This window comes from Rana temporaria, chromosome 5 (genome assembly GCF_905171775.1).
Source record: "Rana temporaria chromosome 5, aRanTem1.1, whole genome shotgun sequence".
Classification (NCBI taxonomy): Eukaryota; Metazoa; Chordata; class Amphibia; order Anura; family Ranidae; genus Rana; species Rana temporaria.
The window spans coordinates 161070155-161085191 of record NC_053493.1 but is presented as its reverse complement, the minus strand read 5'-3'; the positions used below and the strand labels follow the sequence as shown (position 1 = coordinate 161085191).

General features: G+C 43.0%; 1 protein-coding gene across 1 annotated transcript in view; it reads left to right on the top strand.

Moving 5' to 3' along the window:
* The window catches only part of SPATA48 (spermatogenesis associated 48), a 146420-nt gene that overhangs the window by 123493 nt on the left and 7890 nt on the right, over nucleotides 1–15037 (top strand). Inside the window, exon 8 of the mRNA XM_040353319.1 lies at nucleotides 1867–1974. Coding sequence (XP_040209253.1) covers nucleotides 1867–1974 — 108 coding nt within the window. The remainder of the gene's footprint in view (nucleotides 1–1866; nucleotides 1975–15037) is intronic.

Below are 15037 nucleotides of genomic sequence, written 5' to 3'. Positions count from 1 at the left end.
CAGCTCGTCATTCAAACCTATAGGTTCAGTGACAAGGTTCCACATTTTTCTGTCAAGACACACACTACTTCAGGTAGTGCCTTATAAACCTTTCAGCATCTGGAATCTGTTTCCCAGATTTGCTTGTCTGCCACTTGGCCCTCTGTTTGCATATTTTCTAAATTTTGCCTGGTGTGTTTGAGCCTCATCTGATGCCAGTTTCAGCCATAGGGTCCATCAGGTAGATCTTTTGTCACACAAAGAGGTAACTGTGTAAAGGATGTTTAAAAAAAAAAAAAAGATGTACAGTACACGCATATCATTTGAGCAACACTAATGGAATTTTTACCAGAGGTAATCCACTATATTAATTGAATGTACTCTAACTCATTACTTCTAAAAGTAGAAAACCTTCAACCTTTACACCCACTTTAATTCTTTTTCATAAAAGTCATTTTTAGACATTGTTGAATATCATATTTTATTTTGATGGTCTGGGAGCCACCTTGTCAAATCCTCAGTGCATTAGAGTATTTTGTCAATGCAAATCACTAAAATCTTTAAACCATGCAAGTTAAAAACGCATTAGCATTCTGCACCCTATGTTGAATGTGATGGTGGCTCAACTCATATGCAGCAATATATTAATCACAAACTGCCAATCAAAGCAGTGTACTTAGTAGAGCATTCCATTCTATAGCTCGACATGTTTTGCGTAGTATCACTTGTTGGGGGACCCCTTGTATAAAGGAGGATCTATAGAGACTGTTACCATTGTTAGTCCAATTGAATAAAGACACAAGTCCATTTAGTTAAACAAAAAAAAAATCATCAAAATCTATCTGTGGTTGATTTGGAGTAACACTCTTGGTGGTCCCCTACATTAGCATAAATTCATCCACCAGACCCTTTATTATGTACACCTGTTCCATTGCTTGGAAACACAAATTGCTAAATCAGTCAAGCACATGGCAGCAAATCAATGCATTGAGGCATCTAGATGTGGTGAAGATGACTTGCTGAAGTTTCCACAGAGCGTCAGAATGGGGAACAAAGGGGATTTAAGTGACTTTGAATGTGGCATGGTTGTTGGTTTCCGGAAAACAATTTTGTTTGTTATTTATTTCAGTGTTGTATAAAAATGCTGAAAAATTCCACCCTTTTCATTTGCAAAACACTTTCCCAGGCTTTATACCAGTGTTATTTTAAATGGGACAAGTTATAGAATTCCATACAACATTTTTATTTACAGTAAAATAGCATTTTCTTTAACTGATGTCAAATGCCGTTCAAAGGTCCCACATTTGATCTTCAAATGAATCAAATGGTAAATGCAGTTGTTACACTGTATTACTCAATGCCACTTGCAAATTATTAATAAGTGTAATTTTACACAGGATTGGATACACTTTGGCAGCTACTCCTACTATGCAATACATAGCAATTTAAGGCTGTCATTTTGACAGCTGATTGTTGTTAATAATGACATGGACAGTGGCAAAGGAACTAAACCTCTCTAGCTCTAACAAAGAGCTGATATTTATCATGAAAAAGGTGTGTGATGTTAACATACTATATAGAAACGTAGCTTACTATATAGCTTTAGCTTTATTATTGGAACAGTTATGGTGATTTCATGTTCTTTATTTTATTTCTTTCTTTTTATTTCATTTTTTTTTTGTTAACCTTATGCCAGGATTAGCCTTGAAGTTTTTAACTTTTCTATTATTTAAGCCATTTAGTATCTCTGGGTCACTATTTGTTCAAAATTATGAGTGAAACACGATTAATCAGAGTGTTTGTTTACTTCTTTGTCGTATAACCTTGACAATGATGGCATCTCATTGTCTTTGGCATTACTAATGCTATTTACTTTTTCCTTTTTAGCACTCCAAACATTCCTGGATACACTGGCAGGGTTCATTGGATAGCTATCCACCCAGCAAATTCTAATCTTCCATCTCCCCCTTCATATGCAGACAAAAAAATGAATGGGTATGTGTGAGTTGAATTTCTGAAAGAGTTTTCATATGCTACAGTGTTAACCCTCTAGAGTGCTGCTTCCATTTGTCCTTTGTTCATTTAATATCTATTAAGCTGTCTCTGCCTTCATAGAAATCTCGTCTGTGAAGAACAACCACAGGATCTAAAAGAACAGTCAATTTACAACCATATACTGTATATTATATAGTGGAAAAATAACTAGTGGCACACAGAGGTTAATCACACTCGATCTAACATGCAGGGTGTTTATTGAGGGCTTTAGTACATAGAGATAATGTTATCTGGTACTGAAGGTAATTTTTTTCTAAAATAAAAAATAATCTGTACTTACCTGCTCTGTGCAACAGTACTGCACAGAGTGGGATTGGGAGAGGACGTGAGGGGACTGAGGTAAGTGTTGGGGGAGTAATGAAGCATTTCTTACCTTAATGCAGGGAATGCATTAAGGTAAAAAATATCTTTTACTTTAAAACCTCTTTAGGGCTAGGGTTACGTGAAGGGGGTGTAGGATAACCGTATGATGCTGCCTGTGAGAATCAGCATGATTGCAGAGTGGAAATGGGATGCAGCAAAAGAGGTAAGTTCAGTGGTAACAATCCAGGGCACAGCGAGGGACAAGTAGCAAGATCACAGGTCAGAAATTCGGTTAAGAAAAGGATAAATCTAGAATCACAGGGCAGCACTCCAGGCACCTCAAGAGACAAACAGCAGTATCACAAGGCAGAAATATGGCAGAGCACAAGATAAGTCCAGATTTACAAGGTAGCAATGTGGTACATCAAAAGAGTTAAAAGACTTGCACTGTAGGTGTCCAATTTTAGTGGCAAGCAGGGCCGCCATCAGGGGGATACAGGGAGTACACATTTAAGGGGCCCGGATGGCAACCCCCCCTTTTTTATAAAAAAAATTTCATTTTTTTTTAAATTTCATTTTTTTATTTTTATATATATATATATATATATATATATATATATATATATATATATATATATATATATATATATATATATATATATATATATATATATATATATATATATATATATATATATATATATCATTTTTTATTGTATTTATTTATTTTTTTATTTCTTATTTATTTTATATTTTTATATAATATAATATATTTATTATTATTAAAGGGCTCCCCAGGGTCCCGGATGGCAACCCCCCCTTTTTTTATTTATTGTTTATAAATTTGTATATATTTTTCATTAAAGGACCCATAGGTTTCTTTTTTTTTTCTTTTTTCTCTTTAATAAAGGGTCCAGAGGTCCCCAGGGGCCTGGAGATCCCCAGGGTCCCGGATGGCAACCCCCTTTTTTTTGTAATTTTTTTTTTTATAAATTAAAAAAAAAAAAAAAAAAAAAAAATATATATATATAATATATATATATTTTATTTTATTTTTATTTTTTTATTAAAGGGCCCATAGGTCCCCAGGCCCCTGGATGGCAACCCCCCTTTTCCTTTCTTTTTAAATAAATATTTATATATATATATATATATTTTTTTTTTTTTTTAATTAAAGGGCCCAGAATTCCCCAAATTTTCTCAATTAGCGGCAGCACCCCCCCTGTGCTGTGTAAGGGGCCCCATAATTCCTGATGGCGGCCCTGGTGGCAAGCTGGCTGTTGTGGCTCAACAGAGGGCTCTTTGCAGAATGGTCAGCAGAATGAGCGTCAGACAGTGCATTTCCAAGACTCACTGGCTCCTGGGGGTTGTGAAGGCCTCGATCACAACTTCAGGTCCACCAAGCAGCGAGAAGGCTCAGGATGGCGAGAGCAGAGTGTCACAGGGAGAGACTCCTCAGCCCAGGATGTCTCAGCTTCAGGTCCCCATAGACACAGAGGGCCCACACAACCAGAAGTCAGATTTTATCTCAACCCAAGCCAGGGTCAGATCCTACAGCCATGCCACCTAATGCTTAGCATCAGCTGCCATAGTCACAGGCTCCACCTGGTTCTGCCCCCACCACATCACGGTCACAGTGTTGCAAGATGAGCATACTGTGCCCACAGGGAGAAGAAATCTGCATCCTACATGTGGTGAATCCTTATACAGAAAGCAGCAAAGGGTTGAACTACCCAGCACCTCACATACAGGTGTTGTGGAGTACCTGAAACTGTGTTCCAGGTGATGGAGAAGAAATGGTGCCTCTGGCTGGTGTGTCTTCTGCCATGTAAGTGGTGTGGGGGATGGTAAAACATGTGAGGAGCAGGAGAGAGGGTGCCTGTTGACAGATTTTATAATAAATGGGATAATCTCTCTACCACTGGTTTAGGATAATCTTGAAGAAATGTACCTCTCAGATGCATAACCTGAAAATGTGGACATAAATAAACTGAAAAGTATAAGCTTAAAATATTCAGAGAAACATTTAGCCTAAAATTCCTGAGCACTTTTTGGAAATGCTAGAACCCTGGATGCATCTAGTATCAATATGGTGATGCCAGAAGCATTTAAGGTACATCTGGCATCAGAGTCTTGATAAGATACTGTATGCATCCTAGCAAAACACATTCAAGTAATTTAAGTACCCCCAGCAAATATGACTGCTTTCGATCTCTATCTTTCGTACTTCTAGAAACACTGGGCTCTATTCACAGAACCAGTCAATTCCCATTTTTTTTTAATGCATACAGTAAAGGTCCTGGCATGCGATTTTTAAGGAAGCGGCAGCCGCCGGCATCCTTAGTAACCAGTAAATAAGCTGTTTGTTAAAGCGGTGGTTCACCCTCCTTCACATCATTATAGCATTACATTCGGCATCGTAGCGCGAGCTACGGTATGCCGGTCTTAAATTTTTAATCCCGTACTCACTGTGCTATCGATGATTGAAGAATCCGACTCCCGCGGGGAATGGGCGTGCCTATGGAGAGGGAGGATGATTGACGGCCGGCTCTGGCACGTCACGCTCCCCGAAGACAGCCGGAGTAGGTCTCGGCTATTCACGGCGCCTGCGCACAGGCTATGCGCAGGCGCCGTGAATAGCCAAGCCTATTTTGGCTATTTCCGGAGAAGCGTGACGTGCCAGGGCCGGCCGTCAATCACCTTCTCTCACCATAGGAACGCCCATTCCCCGGATTCTTCAATCATCGATAGCACAGTGAGTACGGGGATAAAAAATGTAAGACCGGCATACCGTAGCTCGCGCTACGATGCCGAATGTAATGGTCTAATAAAAAAAAACATTTTTTTTTTTTTTTAACAGGGTGAACCTCCGCTTTAAGGAGCGGGAGCGGCCTCGGGTCCTTAACAACCGATGAGTCATCAGCTTCCAGCAGGATTTCTTGCTGGCATCTGAATGTAAAAAAAAATGCTAGCAATAAAAACTAAGAAAAAAAAACGGGCCCCTCGGGCCTGGTATGGATTTTGAGGGGAACCCCCACTTCAAATGTTTTTTTTTTAATGACTTATCTGAGGATGCAGCTTGGCAGGTCAGGAAAGGGAGGGGACATGCAAGCACCCTCTCCTCCCCTCCTGAACCATACCAGGCCATAAGGCCCTCAACATGGGAAGCATGCTTTGTGGCAGGGGGAGCTATGCCCCCCCAATGCACATTGTCCCCATGTTGATAGGAACAAGTGCCTCTTCACCACAACCCTGGCTGTTCCCTTCATGCATAGAATGCATAAAAATAAAAAACAGCCTTTACAACCACTTTAAGAAATGCATGAAATGTCAGCTGGTTGTTAAGTAGCCGACACCTGCTGTGGGTCCTTAAAATGGAACTTCACTCTCCCAATTAACATTATTTCTTCGTACACCACGGGACACAGAGATTAAAATCATTACATAATGGGTTGTATGGTCACCAGGGGTGATTGGACACTGGCACAACCAATCAAAGACAGTTCCCCTCCATATAACCCCTCCCATCAGGGAAGTACCTTCGTTTTTTCGCCAGTGTCTAAGGTGTTGGACGTGAGGAAAATGTGCTGAAGAAAGCTCTGCCTAAGAAGCCCTATGAGGGTAAAGAGCTACACTCTGGGTCCATCCAAGACGCTTAATTATATTACGCCACAACTGTATGGTATCCGAGGTGTCGCCTGTAATGTCTCTCTCAGGAGGACTAGGCTCTGGCGTCCAGCACTTTCGCTCTATACGCTAAAAGTCCTGGTAAGAGTCTTTTACAAGGCCCAGGGAAGAGGTCTCCTTTAAGTAACCCATACCCCTGAAAGTTGGCACGCAGACCCTGCCGAGATGGGGGAAGATTGGTATCTGCCTGGTAGAGACCTGCGGCGGGGACAAGGTGAGTTAGGAAAAAGTCCTAGGTTTTAAACTTAGTGGCCCGGATTCAGATACAATTGTGTATCTTTAGGCGGGCGTAGCGTATCTCCTATACGCTACGCCGCCGTAACTTTGAGAGACGAGTATGGTATTCAGAAAGATTATGCGCCCGAAGTTACGGCGGCGTAGCGTATAAGGGCCGGCGTAAGCCCGCCTAATTCAAATATTCTGCGTATCTTGCTTTCTGAATACAGAAAGAAGATATGCCGGCGCATCCTAGAATTTACGCGGCGTATCAATAGATATGCCGACATAAACTCTTTCTGAATCCGGGCCAGTGACTTTTCCTATTTTAAAGTGGGTGTAATTTTTTAAGCCGCCACTGGAGGGAGTAAAGAGCTGAGTTTTCACTCACCAAAACTCCAAAGCACTGTCAGTCCAAACGACAAGCACACTTCTTTCGCTGCAAGCTCTGTATTGCCCTCCTCCCTCTTCCACAGAAAGCTGAAGGATCTCCAGACACAGGAGAACGCCATGAACCGCACAGGGGTGCGGCGGATTCCCCTAGGACACGTGCGCACACAGGGGCACGCTTTATGGCGATCTCAGTAGGAGGGGCGGGCCTAAATGGCCCGCTTTTAATGGCGGTCATACAGGAAGGAACAAACCTCACATGTCTGGAGCTTTCCTGCAAGGGACACAGCAGCGTTTAAGGGCACGTAAGATCTCCATGTGGTTGGCTGAGCACTCCCCAAAGTAAGACACCCACTATGGCATGAAACTGTGTGTTATTAGTAACATACTTATATGTAGATTGCTAAACTAGCACAGTAGTATATGCATTTGTTGGTACCTTGGCTTTGCTTTGCATTATGTCTTCCCAAAGAAGAGCAAAAAGCAAAAAAGCTTTGCCGCCAGAGACAGGAGGCTCTAGCCGTGCCTGCTCGGTACCCTAGCACTTTCTTTGTGTTGTGATCATGCAATAAAACATCCGTTTGGATGCTATTTACGTTGTTCCATGGTGTGCTGGCAAATATTTCTACTGCTCGGTATCCTCATCTCCTGTAATACCTGAAGTATTTATACAGGATGAGCCATTACCTCTATCAGGAGTTGCAGCCTCTCCTGTTGTGTCTGTGCCTGCATATGTCACTGAAGACACTTTGGCAACAGCCCTAAACAATTTAGAAGGGAGAATCACTGCGTTAATCGCAAAGTCCTCAGATAAGGACAAAAAGCCAAGCAGATCTCCTCCTGTTGTCTTAGATCTCCTTGCAGAAAGATCTGAGGAGGATGAGGCCCCATCTGGGGATGAGGACTCGGGGGGATCAGAGCTATCAGAGGAACCTTTTTCTGCATCTCAGGTGCTAAAATTACAGGTGCAATATTATACTGAAGCGGTGCGCTCCACATTCAGATTACCCTCTAAGGAGTTAACTGAATCACCTGTCTCCTCTCTGGGCTTGTTAAAATCCCCACAGGCTGCTTGTGCCTTTCTGAATTATCCTTTATTGGAGAATCTGATTTACGCAGACTGGAAAAACCCAGACAAGCGTTTCGCTCCTCCTAGGAAGTTTGAAGTGCTTTATCCCATGGAGGAGAAGTTTAGTATGCCTTCTGTGGATGCAGTGATTTCTTCTGTAAACAAAAGCCTAACTTGTCTGGTGGACAATGCCCAGGTATTTAAAGATCCTTCTGAAAAGAGGTTGGAATCTTTACTAAGATCATCCTTCCTCCTGGCAGGCGCAGTAACACAACCTGCTGTAGCAGCAGTGGGTATGTGTCAGGTCTTAAAGGACCAGGTGAAACAGGGGATGAAAGATCGGACTGCTGAACAGGTCAAATTTTAGGAGAATATGCCTAGGGCCTAGACCTAGATCCAGCCAGTGGCGACGGCATTTTCAGCCAGCCACAAAAGCTAAGGAAGACCAAGCCCAGAAAAACAAGAAGCCGTGGGGTTCAAAGGCTAGCAAGCAAAACCCCAAAACCTCTTCATGAAGTGGCGCCCCCACTCGGCCGGGTGGGGGGATGACTTTGGCAGTTTTCAGCGACTTGGCAGGCAGAAATCCAGGACAGATGGGTAGTATCCACAGTATTCCTAGGATACAAACTGGAATTTTGCGAAATCCCAGCTTCTTAATTCCGAAGCTCAAGGCTCTCCAAAGATCCACTAAAAAGAGTGTCCTTCTTCAAAGGATTGGATCACTTGCTGTCCCAAGGGTGATCACAGAAGTACCCCTAAAGGAGCAAGGTTCAGGTTTTTATTCAAACCTCTTTGTAATTCCAAAACCAAATGGAGAAGTCGGACCCATCCTGGATCTAAGATCTCTAAATCCATTTCTGAACATTCGCCATTTCCGAATGGAAACTATTCAGTGGTCGCCTCCCTACAAGGAGAATTCATGGCGTTGATAGACATCAAGGACGCATATTTACATGTGCCTCCCCATCCTGCGATTTTTAAGGTTCGTGGTGGAACATCGCCACTTACAGTTTGTGGCTCTGCCTTTTGGGGTGGCTACCGCACCCCGGGTATTTACAAAGGTACTAGCCCCTCTGTTGGCAAATCTGAGGGTACAGGGCATAGCAGTAACGGCCTATCTAGACGATCTACTTGTGATAGATCAGTCAGTGACAGGATTAGATCACGCTGTTCTTACCACAATAAAATACCTGGAACAGTTAGGATGGATTGTAAATCTACAAAAATCCTCTCTATAAGCCCTAAGAAGAGTAGAATAGATGGGCATGATCATAGACACAGCCCAAAGCAGGTTATTCCTGCCAGAACCATAGATCAAGTCGCTAAAGGACCTGATCCACAAGGTCATGGCAAAGAAAAAGCCATCTATTCGCCTTTGCATGAGACTATTAGGGAAGATGGTAGCCTCCTTCGAGGCTGTCCCTTATGCCCAATTTCATTTGAGACTACTTTAAGGCAGTATCTTAGCCACCTGGAACAGAAAGATCCAAGCTCTGGATCTACACATGCGCCTGTCGCCACAAGTGCGCCTAAGCTTCAGTTAGTGGTTAAAAACCAAGAATTTGCGGAAAGGAAAATGCTTTTTTTCCCAGTCACCTGGAAGGTGGTGTCTACGGATGCCAGCCTAAGGGGCTGGTGAGCGGTGTTAGAAAAGGCTTCAGCCCAGGGAACCTGGGCCAAGACCAAAAGGAACCTGCCCATCAATATACTGGAGATGCGGGCAGTATACTTAGCCCTCAGAACCTGGACACACAGGTTACAGGGCCATCCTGTGCGGATTCAATCCGACAATGCTACTGCAGTAGCTTATATCAATCACCAGGGAGGCACATGCAGTCAGGGCGCCCAGAAAGAGGTGAATCGGATTTTGGCATGAGCAGAAGAACATGTTCCTTGTCTCTCTGCAATCTTCATGGGGGTAGAAAACTGGAAAGCGGACACTCTGAGTCGCCAGCAACTACTACCAGGAGAGTGGTCTCTCCACCCTGATATCTTTTAGGCCATATGCCAGAGATGGGGGACCCCTGATGTAGACTTGCTAGCCTCCAGGTTCAACGGGAAGTTGGACAACTTTGTGTCCAGGACGAGAGATCCCCTAGACTACGGATCGGATGCTCTAATAATTCAGTGGAATCAGTTTTCACTGATCTATGCGTTTCCGCCGATCGCTCTCTTACAAAGGTTACTTTGCAGGATCAAGAAGGAAAGAATTTCTGTAATCTTAGTGGCCCCAAATTTGCCCAGAAGATCCTGGTACGCCGAAATCATAAAGATGGCAGTAGGAAAACCTTGGAAGCTTCCGCTTCGTCACGACCTGTTGTCGCAAGGTCCAGTGTTCCATTCTTCCTTACAAGAGCTAAATTTGACGGCTTGGCTGCTGAGACCCACATTCTGAAGAAACGAGGGAATATATCAGGTCCAGTGCTTTCTACACTTCTTAATGCCAGAAAGCCAACTTCCAGGCTTATCTACTATAGAGTCTGGAAAGCATATGTTTCATGGTGTGAATCTAACAAATGGAATCCTCAAAGATATGACACAAGTAGGATTTTTGCCTTTTGCCAGCTAGGAGTGGATATGAAATGAGCCCTTAGTACCATTAAGGGTCAAATATCGGCTCTATCAATATTTTTTCAAAGACCGCTGGAATCTCATTCCCTAGTTCGGGCTTTCATTCAGGGGGTACTGTGGATCAATCCGCCAGTCAAGTCTCCCTTATGCCCATGGGATCTGAATTTATTATTGTCAGTGTTGCAGAAGCAACCTTTTGAACCTATTCGCCATATTCTGCTGATTCTTTTAAGCAGGAAATTGGCCTTTTTGATTGCTATCTCTTCAGCTAGAAGAGTACTGAATTAGCAGCGCTTTCTTGTAAAAAGCCTTATTTAATTTGTCGCAAGGACAAGATTGTTCTTCGACCCCATCCAACCTTTTTACCAAAGGTGGTGTCGACATTTCATTTGAATCAAGATATTATTTTGCTTTCCTTTTTTCCGAATCTGCAAACAGCGGAGGAAAAGTTATTGCACTCTCTAAATGTAGTGAGAGCAGTAAAGGCGTATCTACAGGCAACCGCATATACAGTATGTAAAACTGATGTTTTGTTTATTTTGCCAGATGTCCCAAGAAGGGACAAGCAGCATCAAAATCCACCATTGTGCAGTGGAATCGACAAGTAATTATTCAAGCTTATAGTTTAAGGAACAGGATTCCTCCTTCTTCTGTTAACCACTTGCCGTCGCCGCACCGTCGAAATACGTCCACAAGGTGGCTCTGCTGGGCGAGAGCACGTAATATGATGTCCTCTCTCCCAGCCAGCCCCCCCGCTCGCCCCCGACTCCCGTGCGTGTGCCTGGCGGGCGCGATCGCCGCCGGGCACACGCGATCGCTCGGTACAGAGCGGGGACCGGGAGCTGTGTGTGTAAACACACAGCTCCCGGTCCTGTCAGCAGGGGAAATGCTGATCTTCGGTTCATACAATGTATGAACCGAGGATCAGTGTTTCCCCTAGTGAGGCCACCCCCCCCCACAGTAAGAACACACCCAGGCATACTTAACCCCTTCCCCGCCCCCTAGTGTTAACCCCTTCACTGCCAGATGCATTTTTATAGTAATCCAATGCATTTTTATAGCACTGATCGCTATAAAAATGCCAATGGTCCCAAAAATGTGTCAAAAGTGTCCGAAGTGTCCGCCATAATGTCGCAGTACCGAAAAAAAAAATCGCTGATCGCCGCCATTACTAGTAAAAAAAATATAATAAAAATGACATAAAACTACCCCCTATTTTGTAAACGCTATAACTTTTGCGCAAACATAGTTACATAGTTACATAGTTAGTCAGGTTGAAAAAAGACACAAGTCCATCCAGTTCAACCACAAAAAACAAAATAAAAAAACACACAGTAAAATCCTATACACCCAACTCCATACCCACAGTTGATCCAGAGGAAGGCAAAAAACCCCAGCGGAGCATGATCCAATTTGCTACAGCAGGGGAAAAAATTCCTTCCTGATCCCCCGAGAGGCAATCGGATTTACCCTGGTTCAACTATACCTACAAATCTTAGTACTCAGTTATATTCTGTACATTTAGGAAAGAATCCAGACCTTTCTTAAAGCAATCTACTGAGCTGGCCAGAACCACCTCTGGAGGGAGTCTGTTCCACATTTTCACAGCTCTTACTGTGAAAAAACCTTTCCGTATTTGGAGGTGAAATCTCTTTTCCTCTAGACGTAAAGAGTGCCCCCTTGTCCTCAGTGATGACCGTAAAGTGAATAACTCAACACCAAGTTCACTGTATGGACCTCTTATATATTTGTACATGTTGATCATATCCCCCCTTATTCTCCTCTTCTCAAGAGTGAATAAATTTAGTTCCTCTAATCTTTCCTCATAGCTGAGCTCCTCCATGCCTCTTATCAGTTTGGTTGCTCTTCTCTGCACTTTCTCCAGTTCTCCTATATCCTCCTATATCCAAACCAATCAATAAACGCTTATTGCGATTTTTTTTACGAAAAATATGTAGAAGAAAACGTATCGGCCTAAACTGAGGAAAAAAATGTTTTTTTATATATTTTTGGGGGATATTTATTATAGCAAAATGTAAAAAATATTAATTTTTTTCAAAATTGTCGCTCTATTTTTGTTTATAGCGCAAAAACTAAAAACCGCAGAGGTGATCAAATACCACCAAAAGAAAGCTCTATTTGTGGGAAAAAAAGGACGCCAATTTTGTTTGGGAGCCACGTCGCACGACCGCGCAATTGTCTGTTAAAGCGACAGAGTCCCGAATCGCAAAAAGTACTCTGGTCTTTGGGCAGCAATATGGTCCGGGGGGTAAGTGGTTAAGGCGCACTCGACCAGAGCTATGAGTGCTTCATGGGCAGTGCATCACCAGGCTTCGATAGCTCAGATCTGTAAAGCTGCAACTTGGTCTTCAGTCCATACATTCACCAAATTCTATCAAACAGATGTAAGAGGAAATGAGGATCCTGCCTATGGGCACAGTGTACTGCAGGCAGCAGTCTAGGGCTTCATGTCCGTTTATGGCCGGCTCGGATCTGGGTCCTCCCCCCTTCATATTGAGCATTGCTCTGGGATGTCCCATTATGTAATGATTTAACTCTCTGTGTCCCATGGTGTACTCCAAGAAAAGGATTGCACAGGTAATCTGTTATAATAATCCTATTTTTTAATCTGCATACTGCTAGAATTAGTAAATAGATGGTCAAGTATATCATATGTACTTGTTTTAAACTTTTTTTTTTACACTTCTTCTTGTTACTTTCTGGTTTCTTGTCTAGGAAAATGATGGCAGACATCCCATGAGTTTTCAGGAGGGGAGGATGGGTTTTCTCAGAAAAGCACACTCCCCTGCATGCATGCATGCTTGAGCCAAGGGCATATGAATTCCAGGAAGTAAATGCTACATGAATTATTTGCCCTTACTCAAGGTGGCCACAGCCAGAAATGCTAGGAGGTTGTTTTTCAAAGTGATTTCTCAACAAAGTAAAGCATAGAAACATGGATGGATGGGGGAGTTTGCTTTGAATATTAAAAATTAATTAAATAGTGTTTTTGGTTTGTGGTGCTCAGATGCAGTGAAGATTTACTTTAACAAGCAGTGATTAGAAGGTCATTAAGAAGTTGGCACCTGGCGTTCTGGCGTTAAAATACCAAAGGTTTTCACTACTAAAATATTGCATCACTTCAAGAAATAGCACAAACAGTATTTTAGCAGCGTTCTTAGTAAATGTCAATTTTAAAAAAAAAAAACACCATGAGAGTGTCTAGCTCACTCTACAAGGGCGGACAAGCAGGTAAGTAACATTAATAAAACTTGAAGAGGAGATATGGACAGCCGCACACCAAAAAAACCTTGAAAAGGTAGCCTTTAATGGTAAAAGAAAAAAAGCACTACAAAACACAGCAAGCAGTGGGGTGTATAGCTGACGCGTTTCGCACTAGGGTTCAGTGCTTAGTCATACTGTAGCTAAAAACAAAATGAAATACATTCCAAATATATACACCCATCTAAAAACATTGCATGATCCACCCCTGCCTGTGATTAGTCATCGCTAATTGTGTGTAATCAGTCGATAATTAGACGGCGATGATAATCCCCTACAGGAGTGGGCCGAATAAATGAATGTGCCACACACATTTAAAAATCAAATTAAATCAAATAATGATAAAAAAAATATGAATAAAAAATGAGACTTAAATAAAATCTAATAAAACTAATATACATACATAAAATTAATATAGGAGTAAACGAACGAAAGAGTGTCATCATGACACAAATCGGTGGTGGATCAAACATTGTTATGTATGCTTGTATATTCAAATCCGCCTTGTTAGGGCTCTTTCACACTGAGCGCCCGTACAGGTCCGTCTGTCAGTTTTTTTTGCGGTCCTGTACGGGCACTCCGTGTTCCTCTATGGAGCCGCGGATGTCAGCGGTGACATGCCCGCTGACATCCGACCCGCTCGGATCCGCCAAAGTGTGATGGAGGAAAAACCTAAAGAAAGGGCGTTCCCTGCACAGTGTGCGGGGACCGCCCTGTCATCCGCCGGCTCAGCGGGGATCAACGGAGCGATCCCCGCTGAGCAAGCGGAGGTGCACGGGGCGGATCATTACTGATCCGCCCAGTGTGAAAGAGGCCTAAAACTTCTTAAAAGTCAATTTGTGTTACATGTATATATGTGACCATGGTAAAAATGGGTTTAAAAGTGAAGGTGTATATATATGTAAAGGAACATTGACGTATAATAAACTCAGAAATGATGTGATGCGGATGAGGAAAGATAAAAGAAAAATAAGGAAAATTATTATAATAAAGCCCAAGTGTGTGGGTGTGAAAATAATAATAAAGGTGTATATATAAGTACATACTCATGGAGGGGCTCGGCTGGTGAATAATGAGTGAAGAAAAGGTGTTATATACCGTGCACATTTTTCCCCTTAAAATCAGGGGAAAATCGTGGGTGCGCGATATACGCCGATCCCCGCTGTACTGCGCACTCGGCTAGGCTCCGCCCGCTGCAGCCTAGAGCCGAGCCGAGTGTACTGCGCACTCGGCTAGGCTCGGCTCCGCCCGCAGCCATGCGAAAGAAGCCGAGACAAGCCGAACATACAGGAAATCCGGCTCCTCACGGCTCGCACCAAAATTGAACACCAGACACCGAACACCGGACACGCTCACCTGGATGGAGGCTGCAGACGGACACGGAAACCTGGATGGACGACCGCAGACGGACACGCTGGACGGAGATGGACACCTGCATGGACGGCCGCAGACGGACACCTCGCAAGGAAGCCGCAGATGGACACC